This window comes from Sus scrofa, chromosome 8 (assembly GCF_000003025.6).
Source record: "Sus scrofa isolate TJ Tabasco breed Duroc chromosome 8, Sscrofa11.1, whole genome shotgun sequence".
NCBI lineage: Eukaryota > Metazoa > Chordata > Mammalia > Artiodactyla > Suidae > Sus > Sus scrofa.
In genome coordinates this window covers 130,265,624-130,286,535 of record NC_010450.4, presented here as the reverse complement: position 1 = coordinate 130,286,535, position 20,912 = coordinate 130,265,624, and the positions used below count along the sequence as shown (strand labels likewise).

Sequence of the window (20,912 nt, the reverse complement as noted above, 5' to 3'; positions counted from 1 at the left end):
CCCAGATTTCCTGTGGTTGTTTTCGCCCGAGTGTGGGGAGAAGAGACTATTTATGGAGGAGCCCTGGGTATGAAAGCATTGTTGCGCAAATTCAAACGGCACAGGGGTTTGGTGTGGCAGCTAGCAGCCAGCAGTGAGGAATACAGACTCTGGAAATGGGCCAGAATCACACAGGGAGCACGACTTTTTTAAGTAAAAAGCCAAGAGCTGGCAAGTCAGCGATGCACAATTTATATCTTACAAATATGCAACTGTCACCTGTTTTCTTACCATTCATCTACTCTGAATATTAAGCACTCAGCTACCCTTGGTTTTGTGTATTGGTGGCACCCACACCAGACTAGGATGTCTGGGGAATGGGGACACTCTCCCATAAAGGCTGCTATTTTAACCGAGTAATTTTATGTTAAAAAAAATGAAGTCTTTTTTTACCTTTTTTTTTTTGCATCAGATAAAACCAACCATTGTCATACTCTCCTCTCTCATAAAATTATAAACAAAAGTGTTGACTCACAAATATACTTCTCAAGTGGCACAGATCTGTATGAAAGATGTTCCTTGCGAAAATCTGGAAATTGATGTAGGCAAATCTATCACCATTAAATAAAAAAGCCCCAAACATCTGGAAATCATCAATGATTCCATTAAGGTATGAGAAATGCTCTTCTACTTAAAATAAAGCACTACTAAGTCTCCCGGCTACTTTTAATAGCTATTCAACCTACTTTGATATCACCAGGGGAATAGACAGAGCTTTTACTACTATATTTCCATGAGACGAAGCATTTTCTTCACATTTGGGATAAAATGAAATATCATCCATCAGTTCATGACAAGCTACTAATGTCAGATGGAAACACCAAGTTAACCTAGGGTTTAAGACACTTAAAAAATTCTGCTCATCTATTGCAGGGGGGGAAGAAAAAACCCCCACATTAAACAATTATGCCACAAAAATCATTTGTTCCCTGGGCTGAATCCTAAGAGGACCGGGGTTGAATGACTGACCAAATCTGGCGCTCAGTTTTTTAAGTTACAGAGTCAATTAGTCACCAATCTATGTGTGTGTGTGTGTGTGTGTGTGTGTTAGAACCTCATACAGCAAATAATCGTTTTCTCAGTAAGTATTTCTACTACTTGTCACACTTAGAGGCATAAAAAAGGGAAGAGTATAAGAAATACGATTGCATGTTTCTTCATGAGGAACATCTATCAAGCCACGGGTGCTGTGCAGGGTGCAGAGTGAATTTTCCTTCCGGGCAGACCGGGGTTTGAAGTACGACTGACATTTACTAGGTCTGTGCCCCGGCTGAGCTGTTTCCCTCCTGAGCCTCCAATTCCTAATCTATAAAATGGCATCAGTAATACCAGTCTTGCAAGGTTCCTTTGAAGATCTGAGAGAAGGTATGAAAGGCCCCTAGCATGGTGCCTGAAGCAGAAGAGATGCACAAATGGAAGCAAACCTTCTTTTTATTTCTAGTAGGAACCACGGGAAGACAAGTAAAATACCGCGGTACCTCAAAAAGCTGAAGAAGCTGGCGAGGAGGCACATATAACTGCAAGTCATACAGGGTGTGGCAGAGCCTTACTTAGAGTTATGATGAAAACATTAGAGGACAGTCTCTCGTGTTCCCATCACGGATCGACAGGTGCATTGGTGATTTGGGGCCCTGTGGGGTCAGAGCATCAGGGAGGGGCTCCCATCGCACAGAAGAGGAGGAGGCGCATGTGCAGAGGCGCGCAGAGGCGAACCACCTGGACCACAGCAGAGCAGCAGCCCCGGAGGGGGGGGGGCCCTCAGCGCGGATGAAGAGGCCATCAGCTGAGCAGATGCTGGGCTGACACCGGCCTTGCAGGCTGGGCCAGGTTCGGGTTTTGCCATGTGGCAGATAACGGAAAGCCACGGAAGGATTTAAAACAACTAAGCGTGGACGAATGGGTATTTTCCAGACTGATGCCTTCCTCGGGGAGATGCGCGCCGCTGGGAAGACCCGCAGACCTAAGAGCCGGGTTCCCAGGCAGCCCGCATCCTTCCTCGCCCTAATCGCTGGCTCTGCTCCCCGTGGTACCTGGGTTCCCTCACGACGCTGGAGAGTCCTGCAGTGCTTGACACCACATGTGTAAAATCCTGGAATTCCACATACACACCAGCTGCTTTAAAATGTGTACTCTTTATGACTGCCACATCTGAATGAGCACCGACTTCGAAGTAAGACAATTAGATTTTCCTTAATTGTTTTCTCCAAAATACACGGATTGATTCATTTCTTTGACAAGACGGTTGGGGGCGCCCACTCCGTCCTGGGCTCTCTGCCAGACATGCAAGCTCCCGCACTAAGCGGGCTGACCTTAGAGTGGAAGGGACTCAGTGTGCTCAGGGAAGCTCTGAACCCTCGATTTTGGTGCCGTGCAACAGTGGACCGCCTTGTGATTGTCGAGCTGCTCTTCCCAGTGTTCAAATAAGGTCTGGGAGTAAGGAATGTAGCAGCAGGAGAGATTACCCCCCCGGGGGGCAGGATGTTGGGATGGACAGTCTTTTGTAAGATTCTATTATTCGAACAGAGAATGAGGTCAAAATTTTATTAGCTTATTCAACGCTGATAATATATAGCATATATTATATACATATAATAGAGCTGTCTATTATAGGGCAGGTGCTAGAGAGATACAAATATGAAATTTACTTACACATTTAAGAAATAACTTTTGAGGACCTACTTTGGGCTAGACAGCATTTTAGACAGGGGAGAAACTTTCGTGGACCAAATAAAGCCTTTGTACTTAGAAGCTTTATGGAAGAGGACAATTAATACAGAAAAAACAGCCAGGGAGTAATCTGGAGTGTGGAGAAAAACAGAGCAGGGTAAGGAGAAGGAGGGAGGTAGAGGCCACAGCCTGCAATTTTATACTGGGTGGCCAGGGATGGCCTTTCCAATGAGGGGACATGTGAGTGGGGACATGAAGAAGATGTTCTTCTGTGGGAAGAGCATCTCAAGAAGAAGGGAAGCATGTGCAAAGGCCCTGAGACATGGTTTTCTCGTATATGCTGAGGAACAGCAAAGCGGTCACTGTATCTGGAGTCTGAGCAGAGGCCTGTCAGGGATGCTCTGTGGGGGTGTTCAGAATCGGGACTGTGCTGTTTATAACAGGCATCATTCACACTGCAGACCTGTGTTAAATCACACGAGCTTCTGGACTTCCCGGCTGATCTGCGTGCAGTGGAGAGATGCAGCCGACATAAACCCATAGCAGCTGGTGCAGCCACAGGCACACTTGGCATGGCTCGCCCACCAACAAAGCCCTGTGCTCAGTGCTCTGATCAGCCCCTGGGGCTGCTCTTCCACTTGCCTGCTGCAGCTGGAGGCCCAGTTCCCAGCGTCTGGCCTCAGTGATCTCTGAGCCCAACACAGTCGCCTTGCCTGTGGTGGCAGAGCGGCTGGCGTGGGCTCCGGGTTTACGGGCATATGGAGCTGAGGACACTGCTCGGTGGCTGTAACAATCCACTGGCAAACACCTCCTCATCCTTACACATATTTGTCAGCCTAGCCTGGGTGAGGCGCTCTGCCAGGGTATTTCACACCCTCTAAAGGTGCTTACTCTATAGTATTCACGCCTCTCTTACTATATCAATGTCAGGGACCTTCTTTAATACCAAAATAGTTTGGTTTCAACTTTTATTGTTTGCACAAATGGTGCCTTAAGTTAAATCAGAGTAGCTACAGTAACTGCACAATTTTCAAGTCAGAGATGCTGGTGCCATGCTGTCGCGCACACCAAACCCTTGTGGAAAATGTTGCATCATGTGAAAGCACACGAAATATTCATGAAATGAAATAAACGGAGTGTCTGGCTCTTCAGGAGAGACAACAAAGGATGGCAGGTAGGGGCTGCGGCATCAGAGACCCGAGTATAAATACCTGGGGACCAGCTGCAAGATTTTAATGCGTAAACTTCTTTGTACTTGAGATTGTTTTTCCCTAATGCAGAAATACAACTGCATAAAGTTGTGAAGATTAAGAGAAAAGCCATGCAGCATTAAAAACAGCTAGCCCATAATCACTGGACAAGAAATGCTCTTTCTCTTTATACACTATTTCCCCTTCCCATTCATTTGGCAACTGTTTATTGAACACATACTATGTGCTAGGCACTGGAGTTGCAGGAATTAACAAGAGAGGGGATTGAGTATGGATGAGACTGACTTATCACATAAGTACCAGGTCACAGCCATGTTATAAAAGAAAAAGACAGGGTGCTAGGCAGCAAATAAGACCGCTCGCCTTGCCTGGGGCCACAGGCAACATTCCACATTCAGGTCAAGGAGCCGTCAACCACGGGTCTATCCACCTGATCTTTGTTGAGACTTGTTGCCGTCTGGCTGGGTCTGGATCCTTCTACCCCAGCTTTATTGATCCTGCTCCTTTCCTGGTTAGGAATGGCTGGTGACGTTGTGTTCCACCTCCTTCCCCTCCACGCACAGGGTCTGGATAAGTGGCCTAACTACCAGCTCACCAGAGCTGGGAGAGACAGTATCAGCGTGTGGCGCGTGCGTAAGGCCACGTGCACAGGACGGAGCCACACAGAGTGAACAGAAGAGCCACGTGCACGTACACACATTTACTGTTTGGCCCGACAATAAAGGAAAATGAACACAACAGAGCCCCAAATTCATGTCAATTATGAAGCTTCGGCAGTCTTTCGAGACTGGATGGGACTGGAAGCGAATCTAAACACATTTTTTTGGTTCTCATATTAAAGCCAGTAACAAAATCTTACAGCTTCCACGAAATACAGTGAAGGGGAAATAATAGAGTCATCTATTTCAGAAATACTTGCTGATGGGATATTTCAGCATTTATCTCAAACCTTCTCAGGGCACATAAAAGCCTGCATTTAAGCTCTTCAGATCATTAATATTAATTCTCACGCTTGATTAAAAAGTTTTATCTTCTCCCCTTCTCTGAAGCAGGATAAGAAAAGGGGAAATAGTCTTTTGTTTATTATGAATGTCCTGTTTGTTATCAAAGGTATGCTCCTAAGCTCTTCTAAGCAGCAGGCTTAGAAAGCATAAAGAATGTAAAAATATCTTGAAAGAATTTAACACTTCATTAACCTTATGCTTTTGATTATAATGACTTCTTCCAGATAAGGGAATAGCCTCCCATGTAGTTAATGACTTTTCCACGTTTTGCTTTTGAGACAAAAAAAAAAAAAAAGATTAAGGATGAGGCTGTAACTTGCATATTCTGGATTTTATACGGAAGCATGAAATAGCTCCACAAGAGAAAATAACTTATTGGGAGGAGTGAAATGGAGGCGTCAAGTATAAACTTCATTGCAGACAGAACTCTGAAAACCCATACTCTTGAGTGTCTGCTTTCAGAATCTAGACATTGCCAGTTTTAAAAACCACCTCTCTCCTGGATCCTTCCAGTTGTCAAATGAGTTTAAAGACAAACAGGAGAACAAAGACTCCGAACTCCACTCCACGTGCTCAGGGAACAGGGTGCTAGGCTTTTGCACATGTCATCTTATTTCATCCAGTCCAAGCAGGAAATTTTACTAAAATGTCAGCCTCTCTAAAACGGAGCTGAAGAAATTATACTTTAGTTTTTGGCATTTTGAAGTGCCTCTAACTCTTTCCCCATCGCCAATGTGTCACTAAACAGATTTTTAATACAAACCACGTAAGAAATGCGGGTGAACCAGAAATGGATAACTCTGACCATCCGAGATCTCAGCTTTGGGATAAGATTCGTTGTATAATTCAAATAAATTAAAAAAGACAGGCAACAAAGGAGAGGCCCCCGTTTCCTTTTCAATACATGCATTCAAACAAAGCACACTTGATACTGCAGAATGATGCTTTAAGAAACAAAGCCACAGATGTGCCTGCCTTTGCCTTTGAGCAGCAGCCTGGGAGACAGCCTCTCTCTGCTCAGGTACCCCGAGGATCGTTTCTGAGGCTCGAGGTTATAATGGTCCCCATTCAAACGAAAATATTAGTCAAACGAGAAAGACAAACCACCTTCCTCCTAGAGCGGTCATCAGCGGCGCCATCCTGTATGAATCTGGGCATTTATGGGCAAAAAATTCAAAGGGCAAAATTCATGAGGACGAAATCTGCCCTAATGGAAAATAAAGCTGGAAACACTATCAGATCTATTCATAGGGGACAGGTGCCTTAGAGCATCTCAATCTGATGCTATCGGAGACACGGGAAAAAATACCCAAAACACTTCAACAGAATTCTAGGAGGGGTAACCCAGCTCCAGACTGACTGACTTTCCAGCTCTGAAATTTAGGAATGATTGCAGTATTATTAGAAAACCAGATTGACTATGTGGGTTGTAGCAATTCTAGAAAGTACTACATATGTGAAAAGGTACAAAATTATAATACGCAGTAAACAAGGGAAAGGGCTTTAAAAATGAAAGCCGGGCCTTTTCATGGTCCTTCATTAATAATAAAACATGTTTCTTTCAGGGAAAGAAAGTGGGAAATGATTCTTGCTTGGTGGAGGGATGTCTTTTTCCCTCTCCTTTGGAGCAGTTGCGAGAGCAAGATGACACGGAGGGCTTAGTCTAGATTTTAATTCACTGCCTAATTTTATCTCCTGGCTCAAGGGACCATGATGACAATGATTATTAATGGTGAGTGTGTCAGGAGTGCCTGCCGTGGGCTGGGTGCTGATTGGTAAATGCTCACAGGCGACACATGGCAGGAAAGGTCCTGGCCCGTGGAAGAAAGATTTGAGATTCTTTCCCCATGACGCCGTCACTGCCATGGGAGCCGGCGCCCCAAAACACCAAGACAAACCGAGTTCAGCGTGGGTTTCGTTTGGGTACCACTTGGAACTTATGAGTTAATATGACGAAGTTCTACCACGAAGGTTGCTTCCTACCCTTTTATCTCCTACAGGATGAGAGGCACGAAAGGCAAGCACAGAGACCTCTCCGGGAGGCTGGCATGCCATTTGCTTTAAAAAAATTTGCAATGGCATGTCGAGCAGGCGCTTGCTGGGAACAGAGGAAGAGGCAGAGAAAGGATGAAACAGAAGGAGAAGAAAAACACTGTCTCATGGAGACACCCCTCTCTGAAGAGAGCTACCCAGAGATAAGGACAAAAATGCCCATTTGGTGCCTGGTTCCCAAGGAGGGAAGCGTAAAAGGGATGAAAGAAGTGGCTTAGAGGCTGTGAAGTCAGAGAGAGGAAGCCTCTCCTTCCTACCATCTGGCTGGATTAATGAAGGCATGAACATGAGAAATTGCATATGAGGAGGCTAGAAGCCGGGGTTGGGGTGGGGGTGTTGTCAGGCGGCCATTCATTTCCAGCAATTTTATGCCCAATTTTACCTGGGTGTGCTTTTTTTCTAAGAAGGGGCTCCAGAGTTTTCAGATTCTTAATCTGCTAGGTACGAAAACTCTATGGAGGCAGGAACTGCAGCTGTTACTAAAGACCAGCTCCTAGCACAGCACCTGCACATAGTAGGACTCCATATATATGACTGAGGTCAGAAGGGAGTGTCCAACAGGGATTAAGAATCACTAGGGTAGAAGACGAGGTCTGTGGATAATTAATATATCCAGAGTCAGAATCCAAGAACAGGCTGAGAAAAGCTTTAATTCTTGCCAAAAAGAAAGCTGATAATAAGACTGAAGGTGGAGTTGGAAGCACTGAGACGCAGAGGATAACATACCCATGCATGAATGAAAAATGGAGCTGAGCACACTGAATGGAAGCCAGCTTTGGGAGCAAAGGAAATCAGATACTTAGGTCAATGTGGCAATGCCTCAGAGGACCACAGGGAAGCCAGGAAAGTAACTGAAACTTTAAGATATGGACAACAGAAAGGAATTAGATTTTTTTTTTTTCCCTCTGCAGGTTACTTAAAACAAGACCCAAAGGTCAGAAAATGCTTTGGATTTATTAGATTGAACTGATTTTGTGTTAACTTCAAAATTAATGAGATAATCTCTGTGACAAATCCACGAAGCCTCACCACCTATTTATTTCAGTCACTTAAAAAATGCATGAAAAAATGGAAAAATCTAACCAGCAGCTTTGCTTTTTTGTTTTGTCTTATGGTACAGAAAATCGAAGAAGAAATCACCAGGCTATTAAAGTTTATCTCACACTCAAAATAAAAGAATTTCAAGAGCCAAGGAATGAAATTTTTGCAATTTCTCAAGAATTGTGCTGGCTCGGTATTTGCCATTCTCACCAGTCAACATCCCATCACTTAATCTCTGCATCCCTTACTGATAAGCAAATCACACCGCCCATAGACTCTCACGAATGTCACGGTCACAGTCTGCCTTGTTCAGCTACTCACCTCAAAATGCTGCGTGTGTCTGCCGTCTTTTTCATGTTCTTTGCTACAAATAACAGCAACAACAAAATGTCATAAGATGTCACTCTGTTTTATAACATTGCTTCTCACCCACCACAGTGAAGATTTCAGGTATTTTAAAAGTAGGCTCGGTAGCTTTACATAAAATTCTTATGACATTCAACACCAAAACAAGGAGTTCCCATCGTGGCGCTGTGGTTAACGAATCCGACTAGGAACCATGAGGTTGCGGGTTCAATCCCTGGCCTCACTCAGTGGGTTAAGGATCCGGCGTTGCCATGAGCTGTGGTGTGGGTCGCAGATGTGGCTCAGATCCCACATTGTTGTGGCTCTGGAGGAGGCCGGTGGCTACAGCTCCAATTAGACCTCTAGTCTGGGAACCTCCATATGCCGTGGGAGCAGCTCAAGAAAAGGCAAAAAAAAAAACCCCACAAAAAACAAAAAAACAAAACAAAAAATGAAGCAAAATAAAAATTGAGGAACATAAAACACGCACACGGTTATCTGCCTTGAAAAGCACCACGGGGGAGTTTCCATTCGAAGCATTGTCCTTGCTATAAAATACGGTTGGTAAACAGAGAGTCCCTTAATTCTATTCTTTTTAGTCCTTAAACATTGTATTAAGGGAAAAAACAAAATCTATTCATGGTCTTGTAAACACCGTTAGGAGAAAGCTCTAAAATTACCTCTCATTGGACATCAACGCCACATCCTGAGGTCCAGGCCTCTCCTGAGACGGTGTGGGACTGACGCTTTCCATATTCTGTAACAAAAACACTGTGGGTCGCCCGGTAGGAACAGAAAGAAATACACAGCAACAGACCTTCCTTTCTTTAAAATAGAAAAATCAGAGAATATGCAGGCATCAATGACTTCTAGTCCTCGGATGCCTATCTTTGTGAAAACCGGTAAAATCGTGACAGTTTATTATATGCTGCTGGCCTAAAATTGTGTGTTGAACTTTATCGGCCCATTCACAAAGCTCTCTGGCAGCAACGCAGCAAAGGTCACTGTGCCCTATAACGTCCTTATGGGGTATTATCCACATTTTATAGCTAAACATAGCAAAGCCCAGACTCTTAGACCACCAGGGGCCCTGAGGACTAGACTTGAGGAATCTGACCTTGACTCTAATCAGAAGCCACGGCAACATTCGTTGCTTATTTAAACATCTTTTCATCTGGGGGAAAATGCAGCTTATACCTAAGCTGTCAAATATCCATGAATAGAAATGGAGGGAAGAGCCTTCGTAACTGTGATATTGAATGTTAAATCTTTATATTAACCAAGATGGGAACAAAATGAAAAGAGGGAACTTATTTGAAACAGCATGTATTTCATTCGGGCCGACCAAGAGGGCCTAATGCTTATCAGGAAGGCTATCTGTAAGGTTTTTTGACCACCTCTGTGAAAACGGCCCACAGGTTCTACACACAACTCAGGTGGCTGAGCACAGAAGTGAAGCCGTCCCCACGCAGGAAGAGGCCAAGAGGCAAATAAGAGCACGTTTACATTCGGCAGACTCCAACACACAGGGGTCTTGGCGATTTGGGCCCAAATTTTGTTGAACTCCAAGATTCATACCTGCATTAAAAGACCACTAAGCAAAATCCATGTACGTGTGTTACTGAAATAAAGAACACACACCGAAGCCACGTGTTCATCTACATATTTATAATCTCCCGTTATGAAAAGCCCATTGCAAAGTCAATCTCATTAGGTTTCGCAATAATCCCATGAAATTGACACACATAAAAATCTCCATGAAATAAGCATATAATTAGAGGGGATACTTCATCTTTGGCTTGGTAAATGGATACACTATTTTCTGTTTGGGATCGTGTGGGCCACTTGTCTGGAATTCTTAAAATTTAAAACCCGAGGCTCCATCAAAGAACAAAACCCAAGGGAGAGAACGTGCCGTTGACAGCTATGACAACGGTTCTGGTGTCGGGATGTTTGGGTCTGAATCCTAGCTCCACCGAGTATGACCCTCCTCGACCCTCAGTTTCCTCCTCTAGAAAAGGGGGGATGGCAACAATACCTAACACAGGACGAGACTGAGGGGTAAATGAGATAACACACGCAAAGCACTAGAAACACACGTGGTACACATTTAGTGAACATGTGGCTGGTGTTATTAGTATGTCTAAACTGTGCCGTGAAATCTTCAAGGAAATATCTTCCGGCTCTTTGCCCACAGGTAAGATGATGCCCCAAGACCTGGAAAGACAGTGTGTGTGTCGGCCACCACTGCACACCACAGTGTGCACCTGAGGTTAAGTCGCAGAGTTCATTTTCGAATGCAATCTGAGCAATTTTTAAACATGACGACACGTAACTATTTTTACATTTTTATACCTCCAAAGTTCGCGAGAGAAGAGGCCACTCTAAAACAGCTCTCAGTAAGTCACGGTTGCTCTTATTACCTGAATGTGATCTTCCTGATAAAGAGGGGATCTCCTGTGACAGGGAATCTTTGTTCCCAATGGTAATCTTCCAATAGGTTATCAAAATCTTTAGTGTAAGATCTAGTGCAGCAGCATCAGGTTTTCCTGACGCTCTGAAACATGAATGCCCAGGGAAAGCACCTACTCACTACCTTCAGATCCCACTGTTAGTGAAATACCTTCACAGCTACATGCGAATGACAGTTTCAGAAGAAAGAAAAATCTGCAGGTTGAGGCTAAGACATACTCAGGAGAGAACAGAAGATAAATCAAGTCAAATTACGCACTTAAAGGTATTTCAGTTAGAAGAATGTTAGAAGATGGATCTTTTCCTAAACAGAAAGAACCAAGATATAATCAATATAGGTTTCGAGAATTCTAGAGAAAACGATAAGTCACGTTCTACAATAGAAAGCCTTGCAAAAAGTGGTTGTGAAATGTGAGAAAGTTTAGCTGATCTTTGGGGTTAAAACAGGTAACTTCAACTCCCTAGCCTGCCCCACTTTTTACATACTGTTTGATGCTTATGAATAAGGAAACTCTCCAAGGACCTGAGTTTTATAGATGGAATTGACAAGGGGTAACCCTCAGTATCATGCGATATTCTTTCCAGAAGCTTTGTGATAATTCCAATTTTGATGCCGTCTTCCACACATCTGAGACGACTGAATATTCATAGTTTGCTTTCACCAAAGCAGCACACGAGGACACAGTGTTCCTTTGCTAAGGTAGCTCCGTTGCCCTCCTACCTTTTGGAAACGGCAACATGTGAAGAATGTGTTACAATTGGCAAGCAAACTACCTCCATTTTTTTCAAAATGAACCTAACAAAGGGAGCTAAGATCTAGAAGCACAGCAACAAAAGTACCTATTTCCATGGGTGCCAAACGTTTTATAGACGGTAACTTCCATCCTTTGCCTGAGGGTTAAGGGAGGGAAGATTAAGAAATAGAGCAGCAATTCCCCACTTCCCTGAGATGGGGAAGGGAAAAATGGAACCTACAGGTCAAAGGAAAAGGCTGGAATGTAGAAAGCTTCCATTGCAAGAGAAGTGAGCTATCGGACTTTCAAATGCTCTGCAGTTGTGAATAGCGCCGGTCTTAGGAGAAAATACTAACTCAATGCCTCTGGAAGGTTTTGAACTGTTTTATGTCCCAAACACTGAGCAGTTCATTAATGTTTTCAGTTATTAAAGGTTGAGGTAATAGAACTCTTAGAAAACATGTTTTATTGCATTAATTTTAATTTTAATTGAGTTAGGATATTTTACAGGTAATAAGTTATTTTATTTATTTTTTCTTGCCTTTTTTTTTTAGGGCGGCACCTGTGGCATATGGAAGTTCCTGGGCTAGGGGTTGAGTTGGAGCTGTTGCTGCTGGCCTATACCAGAGCCACCACAACGTCAGATCGGAGCTGTGTCTTTGACCTACACCGCAGCTCACGGCAACAATGGATCCTTAACCTACTGAGCAGGGCCAGGGATTGAACCTGCATCCTCATAGGTACTAGTCGGGTTCGTTACCACTGAGCCACAAGGGGAATTCCTGGTAATGGGTACTTTTAAGAAATAGCAAAGAATGGACTGTTATCTTTAAGTAATTTGATAAAACTGCTTTTTGAACTGCATTAAAGAAAGATAAAGCCTAGCCAATAATCCATAAAGCACTGTCTCTCAGAAAGCCTACTGGTGACTTTCAAAACATACAGATTTGCTATGATATAATTTATTTGGACAATTTTTGGGTGTCAGAAGAAACCAAATTTTAAGACCCACCCTCCTCAATTATAAAAATGACCTCAAATCTATAGAGAGCAAAAAGCCTTGAAAAAATTAGCTTTAGACTTTAATTCTTCCCCCTCTTGGCCCCCTCTCTGTTTTGGCATTAACATCTAGAATCCAAACCTGTCTGACCACTGAAGCACTTAAAAGCACTTGGAGCAAAAACACATTTGTCTTCTAAAACTATAAAATGCTGACAAAGCCTTTATAGAGGACACTAAAAAAATATATACCTTCTCTCAATATATAAACAGCTCAGTTTGAAGGCTGCAGGGAACACTGCTAGTCAAAACAGGTTCATTATTCTAACCTTGAGTTCTAAAAGAAGGTGAATTTTTGATATATTCTCATTAACAAAGGACTCATGGCAAATTTGAATTTCTTTTTGTATCTTTCTGTACGTTTTATGTTTTACAGCTTAAAACTGTATAAATGAAACTATATGCAAAAAGAATCTCTGGTACTGGGGGAGGATGCTTATGGAAGAGCTCGCCAGCTGTCCACCCAAACCCATGCCTTGTCTGTAATGATGGAGCCACGTGCCCAGGAACAACACCCCCCTTCCTCCAGCCTCTCTGGCCATTAGGTAGGGCCCTGCGACTGCCTTCTCCCCGAGAACGTGAGGGGTGGTATACGTGCTTTCCAGGCCTGTCTAATAACTTGCCTCACCATGTTCATGCCTTGGTGCCCAGTCTCTCCCCTCGTGAGCTGGGATGGAGAAGAAACCCATGAGTGCCCTGGAAGCTACTTGCTGAAGACAGCAGGGAGTCAACTGGCCTGGGTCCCTGAAACACCACGTGGAGCGAGTCTTCTCCCTCCTCTTCCAAGTCCTAAATTCCTGCCTCAGGTGGTCATGGGAGAAAGAACTTTTATGCGTTTAAGGCCTTGCATTTGGGGTCTTTTTGTTACCCAGTTACCCTAAGCAATATGGCAATCTTCCACTTGCTCACGTTTCCAAACACTTTTTTTTTTTTTGGTGAGTGCTGAGCTACGGTGTAGAATGGTGAGTGGTGAATCAGACAGACACCTGTCCTTGCCACCGTGACTTCTGTATTTTGGTCACTGCTCCATCTGTAGTTTGCCACACTGTTAATATTTTCTTCGTTTTTAAGATAAGTTCTATCTGAAGAGCCCTCACTTCCCTTGGGCTATTCTTAACACCGTTGCCAGAGTGATTCTTTCAAAAGATACTTCAGAAAATGACTTTTTCCCCTTTAATCCTCCAATGGCTCCTCCTGTCACTCAAGGTAAATGCTCAAGGTCTAAAAATGGCTACAAAGTCTTAAGTGATCAGCCCCTTGCTCTGTCTCTGACTTCATCTCCTACAGTGCTTCTCCCTCAGCTCTGCTCCAACCATGGCAGCCTCTTGCTCAGCCTCAAAAGACTAAGGCTGTTGCTCCCTCCACCTGAAAAGTCTCTCCCCAGATACCCTGATGGCTCCCTCCCTCCTCTCCTCCAGGTCCTTGCACCAGTACCAACCTCAGGGACACCTGCCGCGAAAACGCAATCTGCGCAACATCAGTCATTCACCACCCACCCAATGCCCATCTTGTTTACCCTCTTGTTTCTTATCGGTCTTGTCCCTTGAGAATATAAACTCAGGATGGCAGAGAGTGTATCTGTTTTGATCACAAAGGATCATTTTGTCCTTAGTGCCTGAAACAGTGCTTGCCAAATAGCTCGTTGTATGACTGAAAGAATGGATACTTTTAAATCAGTGGCTCACAATGGTGAGCTTTTTTTCCATTATACTGACACCACTCAGAGAATCCCTGTCAGGTATTTTCTGATAGGAGTTCTTGCTGAGTTGTCTTCCATTAAAAACAAGAGCTGATGAGAAAGAGAAAGACAAATACCGTATGATATCACTTATATGGAGAATCTGAAGTGTGGCACAAGGGAATCTATTTACAAAACAGACCCAGGCACATAGAGGACAAGCTTGTGGTTGCCAAGGGGACGGGGGGTGGGAGGTGGGATGGACCGGAAGCCTGGGGTTAGCAGATGCAAACTATTACATTTAGAGAGGATGAACAATGGGGTCCTGCTACATAGCACAGGGCACGATAGCCAATCTCCTGGGATATACCGTGATGCAAAAGAATATAAAAAGTGTGTATATATATGTATAAATGAGTCACTTTGCTGTACAGCAGAATTTGGCACAACACTGTAAATCATCTATCCTCTAATAAAAAAATAAAAAATAAAAGAGCTGAAAATTTCTGCCTGAAATAAATGAGTGGTTCTCAGCAGCAGATAAAATGGTTTGGAGAAGGACAGGGGGAGCGTAGAGGCATGAAGATAGGCGGGGTGGCCCTTCGGATTTTCCAGACTAGTTATAAAAAGAGCCTCGGCTACGTGATGGTAACACAAAGTGAAAGAAGGGACAGACGTATTTTCCAGTAGAATCAACTAAATTTGCCAAAGGATTGAAAAGCTGGAAGAAGGACTGGGAAGAGGGAAAAGGCGAGGGCTTAGGAAATGGCTAAGGAGATGATGAGTGGATGAAATCGGAGGGATACACGGAGTGAAAAAGAGACAGGAGGAAAAGATAATGAACCTGGCTTTCACAGGTTGACTGCGAAGCCCCGTCTGCGGTGAGCTGCAGACGGCATCATGTAAATGCTGATTTGGAAGTCACCTGCAGAGAGGGGACTTCTGACACCATGGGAGTGGAGAAGCTCTCCCGCGAAGAGCAGTTGGAAAAGAGCTACGAGACACTAACCTGCACGACCTTCACACCTAAGCATGCTTTGCAGGAGATAAGCCAGTGACGCTCCAGCAAAGAAGGATATAGTCATTATGGTAAAGAGGACAAGGAGAGGTCAGCACCAGAGAGGCCACGGGACGAGTTCTGAGAAAAGCAGACAACCTTTCAAGCACCACGAGGCCTTTGGGAGGTCAAGGACCAAGCAGGCAATAGCTCAGTGCTATTTTTTTTTTTTCATTAAAAATTTTTTTTTTTTTTTTTTTGTCTTTTGAGGGCCGCACCCATGGCATATGGAGGTTCCCAGGCTAGGGGTCTAATCTGAGCTGCAGCTGCCAGCCTACACCACAGCCACGCCAGATCCAAGCTGTGTCTGCAACCTACGCCACAGCTCGTGGCAACGCCAGATCCTTAACCCACTGAGCGAAGCCAGGGATCGAACCCGCCATCTCATGGTTCCTAGTCGGATTCGTTTCCGCTGCACCACAATGGGAACTCCAATAGTTTAGTGCTCTTAAAAGACCAGTTCCAACCTCATATCCACCCAGGGACACAGAGAAAGCAGCTTCTTCAGAGAAGTGGGGAGTAGAATCTGGATTACAGGGGTTAAGCGAGTGTGGGAAGAACTGGAAATGCAGACTGTTCAAAAATTTTGATGGCAAGATGGAGGGAAGAGATGGGACATCAGAGCAGAGAGAATAGAAAGGATCTAAAATATGGACTGTTTTCAGTTTTTCCTGTTCTTTAGCACATTTCACTGCATGTAAGGTGCACAAAAGCCCACAGAGAGACACTAATACTCCTTCGTTACAGATGAAGTCACGGAGGCTAAATAACATGCCCCCTTGCCGTAGCTGCTATGTGACAAAGCTGGAATTGAAATTCAGGTCTGCTGATAAGGCCTATGCTCCTTCCTTGAACCCTGCCTATGATTTCAGAGGGTATATGTCACATTAAATAGATGCTCGTGGGCATGCCCGTTGTGGCTCAGGACTAATGAACCCGACGAGGACGCATGAGGACACAGGTTCGATTCCTTGCTCAGTGGGTTAAGGAGCCGGTGTTGCCGTGAGCTGTGGTGTAGGCCAGCAGCTTCAGCTCCGATTGGACCCCTAGCCTGGGACCCTTATATGCTGCAGGTGTGGCCCTAAATCCACCCACCCACACACACACAAAATAAAATAAAATAAAAAAATCAAGAGAGGCTCTTTATGAATAAGAGAGCTACTAGACTATGTTTTTTATATATTAAATGTAATGAGACTATTAATAATAATAAGTACCTTATGGAATAGTGGGAGGATTAAACTTGATAATGTACACAAAGCACTTAAAATGCAGCTTGTCAAACATGTTTCAATTTATCACAGTCTTCGAAACCCTACTTTGTTATTCTTGGCCTAATAATATTTGACTGCATACAAAGGTTACTTATCTGGTCTCCTACTTTTGAATATTTAAGTTGCTTCTAATTCTCTGTGATGATAGAGAACTACGTGGCGAGTAAATTAATACCGATGATCTTTCCTATATTTATGATTCTGTCTCTGGAGCAGAGGGGCAGCGGCCGGATTACTGGCCCAGGATCAGGCCTGAGTTATAGCTTTTGATTCAAACGGTGAAAGTGTGCCCCAGAAAGAACATTTTTAGAGCCAGAGACTTTTTCTAGGCCAACAGAAATGAGCTGATGGAGAGGAAGACACACAAAGTGTACGTGGGAGTGGGTGAGCACGTGGGTGAATGTTTGTACATGGACACAGGCTGGGGAGATGGAGGTAGAAACAGAATTTCCAAAGATAACCGTAGAAATTCTTAGGATTGAGGAAAAAAACGTTTATCATTTGAGCAGGTAAGAAAAAAAAAATGGATGGAGATCTAGAGAGATTTTTGAAGCAGGCGTGAGGCAAGTGTCAGAAACACAAGCTGGCTGTCTGAGCTCTTCAAAATTCATCAGGGGACAAGACTTCCTTCGGAGACAGACTGAAGAGTGCAGGTGTGAGCCGGCAGTGTGAGGACAGGCGAAAAGGGGGGCCACAGCTATCATTACAGATAAGCCAGAGCACTCGAATGCCACTCGCTGCCACCGATTTATCTGCAGGCTGATGTATCTGAACTATCTGCGGTCTCTCGGTCTCGGCTGGTCACGACAGCCTCTCGAGGGAAAAGGACAAGGGGGAAAGTACGCAGCCTCTTCCCACTTGCGAGATTCCAAATCTGCAAGATGCTTTTCCAGGTCTCTTTGGCCGAGTGTTGTGCGCGGTGAGATCATTGTGATATTATCACTCAAACCCTTCACTTACCCTCCTCTTATTTTCTCCAGAAAGTGATTTGCTCCCACCTCTCCACTCAAACTGCTCTTTTTAAGAGATCTCCAGCTTGCTGATTTCAATGGCCCAGCTCTGGGTCTGCGACTTGGCCAATCACGTGACCCTCTCTCCAATTCGAGGCATTTGGTTTGCTTGGCTTCCAAGACACCAAACTCACCTCGTTTTTCTTCCACTTCTCTGGTGGCACCTTCCTAAGTCTCTTCGGCTGGTACCTTCTCATTTCCCCACCCTCACATGCTGGCGTGCCTCCGGGCTCACGGTCCCCGAGGCCACTTCTCTTTCTGTCCACACTCGCTCCCTTGGTTATCTCATCCCGTACACTGGCTCTGATATTCCCATACACAGTCTCTGCTGATGACTCCTAGGTTGCCCCTCCAGCCAGGAAATCCTCCCTAAACTCTCAGCCCAGACATCTGGTTGCCTTCCTGGTTTCTCCCCTTAGATATTTGATGGGCAGCTCAATCTTAACCTGTCCAACAATGAACCACGATCTTATCACCCAAACTTCCGTCTTCTCCATCTGAGTTAATGGACAATGCAAATCTTCTAGCTGCTCAGACCCCAAACCTCGGCGCCATCTCTGACTCGTCTATGACGTTCATGGCCCACAGGTGATGTCAGGAAATCCTGTCAATTCTACCTTCAAAATCGATCCAGAATCCATCTATGGTCTTGGGTTTCCTGCAATGCACGACTCCAGGAGGGTCCATTCCTATTTTAGTCGATGTGGAACAATGCCCCCTAGAGGGGTGCACCGTGGCCTGCAAGGCACTATGTGCTGGCTCTGGTATCACCTTGGTTCAAACCATCATCCACGCAAACCTAGATTATGGCCATAGTTTTCAAACTGCCTCCCCTGCTTCTGCCCTGGTCTGCTTACTATCTGCTCTCAGCACAGGAGTCAAATGAGATTCCAGTAAGTCATGTCGCTGTTTGACCCAGAATCCTCAGATGGGGTCTCACCTCTCCCGGAATAAAGGCAGAGTCCTTATGATGAGCTACGAGGCCCAGCTTAATTGGCTTCTTCCCTGCATTACCTCTGTGACCTTGCTCATTCTCCTCCAAACATCATGGTATCTCTTTGCGGTTTCTTGGAACATTCCAGATGAACGATCATCTTGGGGGGTCTGCACCTGCTGTGACAGCAAGGCTTCCTTCCTTCCTCTAGGGCCTCATACTCAAGTAAGTTCTTGGGAGGTGGGCTCTGACCACTCTCTTGAAAACAGCTCCCCCTGCCCTCTCACCGTTTCTATCTCCGTTTCCCACTTTATTTTTCTTCCTAATGGTTATCACTCTCAATATGGTTAATGTTTTCCTTGTTCACCTTGACTACTGTCTGTTTCCCCCACTAGAATGTAAGCTCCATGAGGGCAGTGCTTTTTGCCTGTTTTTCCCACGGCTGTATCCCCAGGGTCTGAAATATTTCCTAGCACACAGAAGGCATAGACGTATGTATTTTTTGCAGTGATGGAGACAAAAGTTTAGCTGGCATGTAAAGAACTTGAAGTGGAGTGGGAGGAGGTTTTGGAGGAGAGTGTGGGGAAGGTAAAAACAGGTGGTTAAAAGTAAAAGGCAAGCCGAGACGCACAACTTCCCTTGCAGGATGCTGTCTAAATACTAGGCATTGTTATGTGTGCCCTGGCTCCTTGCTCTGTGGTTACCTGTGAAGATGAGATTTCAGATTCGTGGAATATGAGAGTCAGCAAAGATCCAAGCGAATACCCTCCCTTCACAGATGGGGAAGCTGTGCTTCTAAGCTGTGTTGGCAGGGCTTTAAATTATTCACTGCAACAAAGACATGGTCCGCTCAGCTCCCTGATGTTAACAGGTGAACTGCACAACCGGGGAATGCGGAAACTGGCAGCTAAGGCGGCGGCAGATCCTTTCACAGAGAATAGACCACAGTGGAATCAGGCGCTCTCATCCAAATGTTTTTAAATAAAGACCATGTCCAGAGTTTGTGCAATCAAACACCGCTCTCATCCAAATGTTTTTAAATAAAGACTATGTCCAGAGTTTGTGCAATCAAACACCGCTCTCATCCAAATGTTTTTAAATAAAGACCATGTCCAGAGTTTGCGCAATCAAACACATAATCTAAGGAAGAAATGCACTTTTCTACTTTTATTAGCACCTGGCTAATTTAAGATTCTACTCCTGGTGGAAAGCACATATTGATGAGTTAAGTTCCTTTTAAAAGGGATTCAAACAGAGAAGTACATTCTTTTCAGAGAAGCCAAGTACCAGACTCTTAGTCACTGTAATTCTCTTCGGCAGATAACAAATCAGGACCAAATAAAGAGCTGATGGAGTTAGTATCATTTGGTTTATTAAAAGATTTACTTTTCCCCCTTAGACAACCCACAGAAGGGGAGAAAATATTTGCAAATGAAGCAACTGACAAGGGATTCATCTCCCAAATTTATAAACACCTCCTACCACTCAATACCAAAAAAAAAAAAAAAAAAACAAACAACTCCATCAAAAAATGGGCAGAAGATCTAAACAGATAATTCTCCAAAGAAGACATACAGATGGCGAAAAAACACTTGAAAAGATGTTCAACATCACTCATTATTAGAGAAATGCAAATCAAAACCACTCTGAGGGACCACCTTACACCAGCCAGAATGGCCATCATCAAAAAGTCTACAAACAATAAGTGCTGGAGAGGGTATGGAGCAAAAGAACCCTCTTACACTGTTGGTGGGATTGTAAATTGGTGCAACCACTGTGGAAAGCAATATGGAGATTCCTCAGAAAAATAAAAATTGAACTACCATTTGATCCAGCAATCCCACTCCTGGGCATCCATCCAGAGAAAACCATGACCCAAAAAGACACATGTGCTCCAATGTTCATTGCAGCACTATTTGCAATAGCCAAAACATGGAAACAACCTAAATGTCCACTGACAGAGGAGTGGATCAAGAAGATGTGGTACATATACACAATGGAATATTACTCAGCCATTAAAAAGAATGAAATACCAGCATTTTTAGCAACCTGGATGGACCTAGAAATTATCATGCTAAGTGAAGTCAGTCAGACAATGAGAGGTCAACATCAAATGCTTTCACTGACATGTAGAATCTGAAAAAAGGACACAAAGAACTTCTTTGCAGAATAGATACTGACTCACAAACTTTGAAAAACTTATGGTTTCCATCGGAGACAGTTTGGGGGGTGGGAGGATGTGCTGGGGCTGTGGGATGGAAATCCTATAAAATTGGATTGTGATGACCATTGTACGACTACAAATGTAATAAATTCATTGAATAATTAAAAAAAC

General features: G+C 44.2%; 1 protein-coding gene across 1 annotated transcript in view; it reads right to left on the bottom strand.

Annotated features, from left to right (window-relative positions):
* Positions 1-20,912, bottom strand: part of FAM13A (family with sequence similarity 13 member A) — a 306,151-nt gene that overhangs the window by 41,196 nt on the left and 244,043 nt on the right. The window contains 2 exon segments of the mRNA XM_021100748.1: positions 8,336-8,378; positions 9,040-9,116. Of these exon segments, the coding sequence (XP_020956407.1) occupies positions 8,336-8,378; positions 9,040-9,116 (120 nt within the window).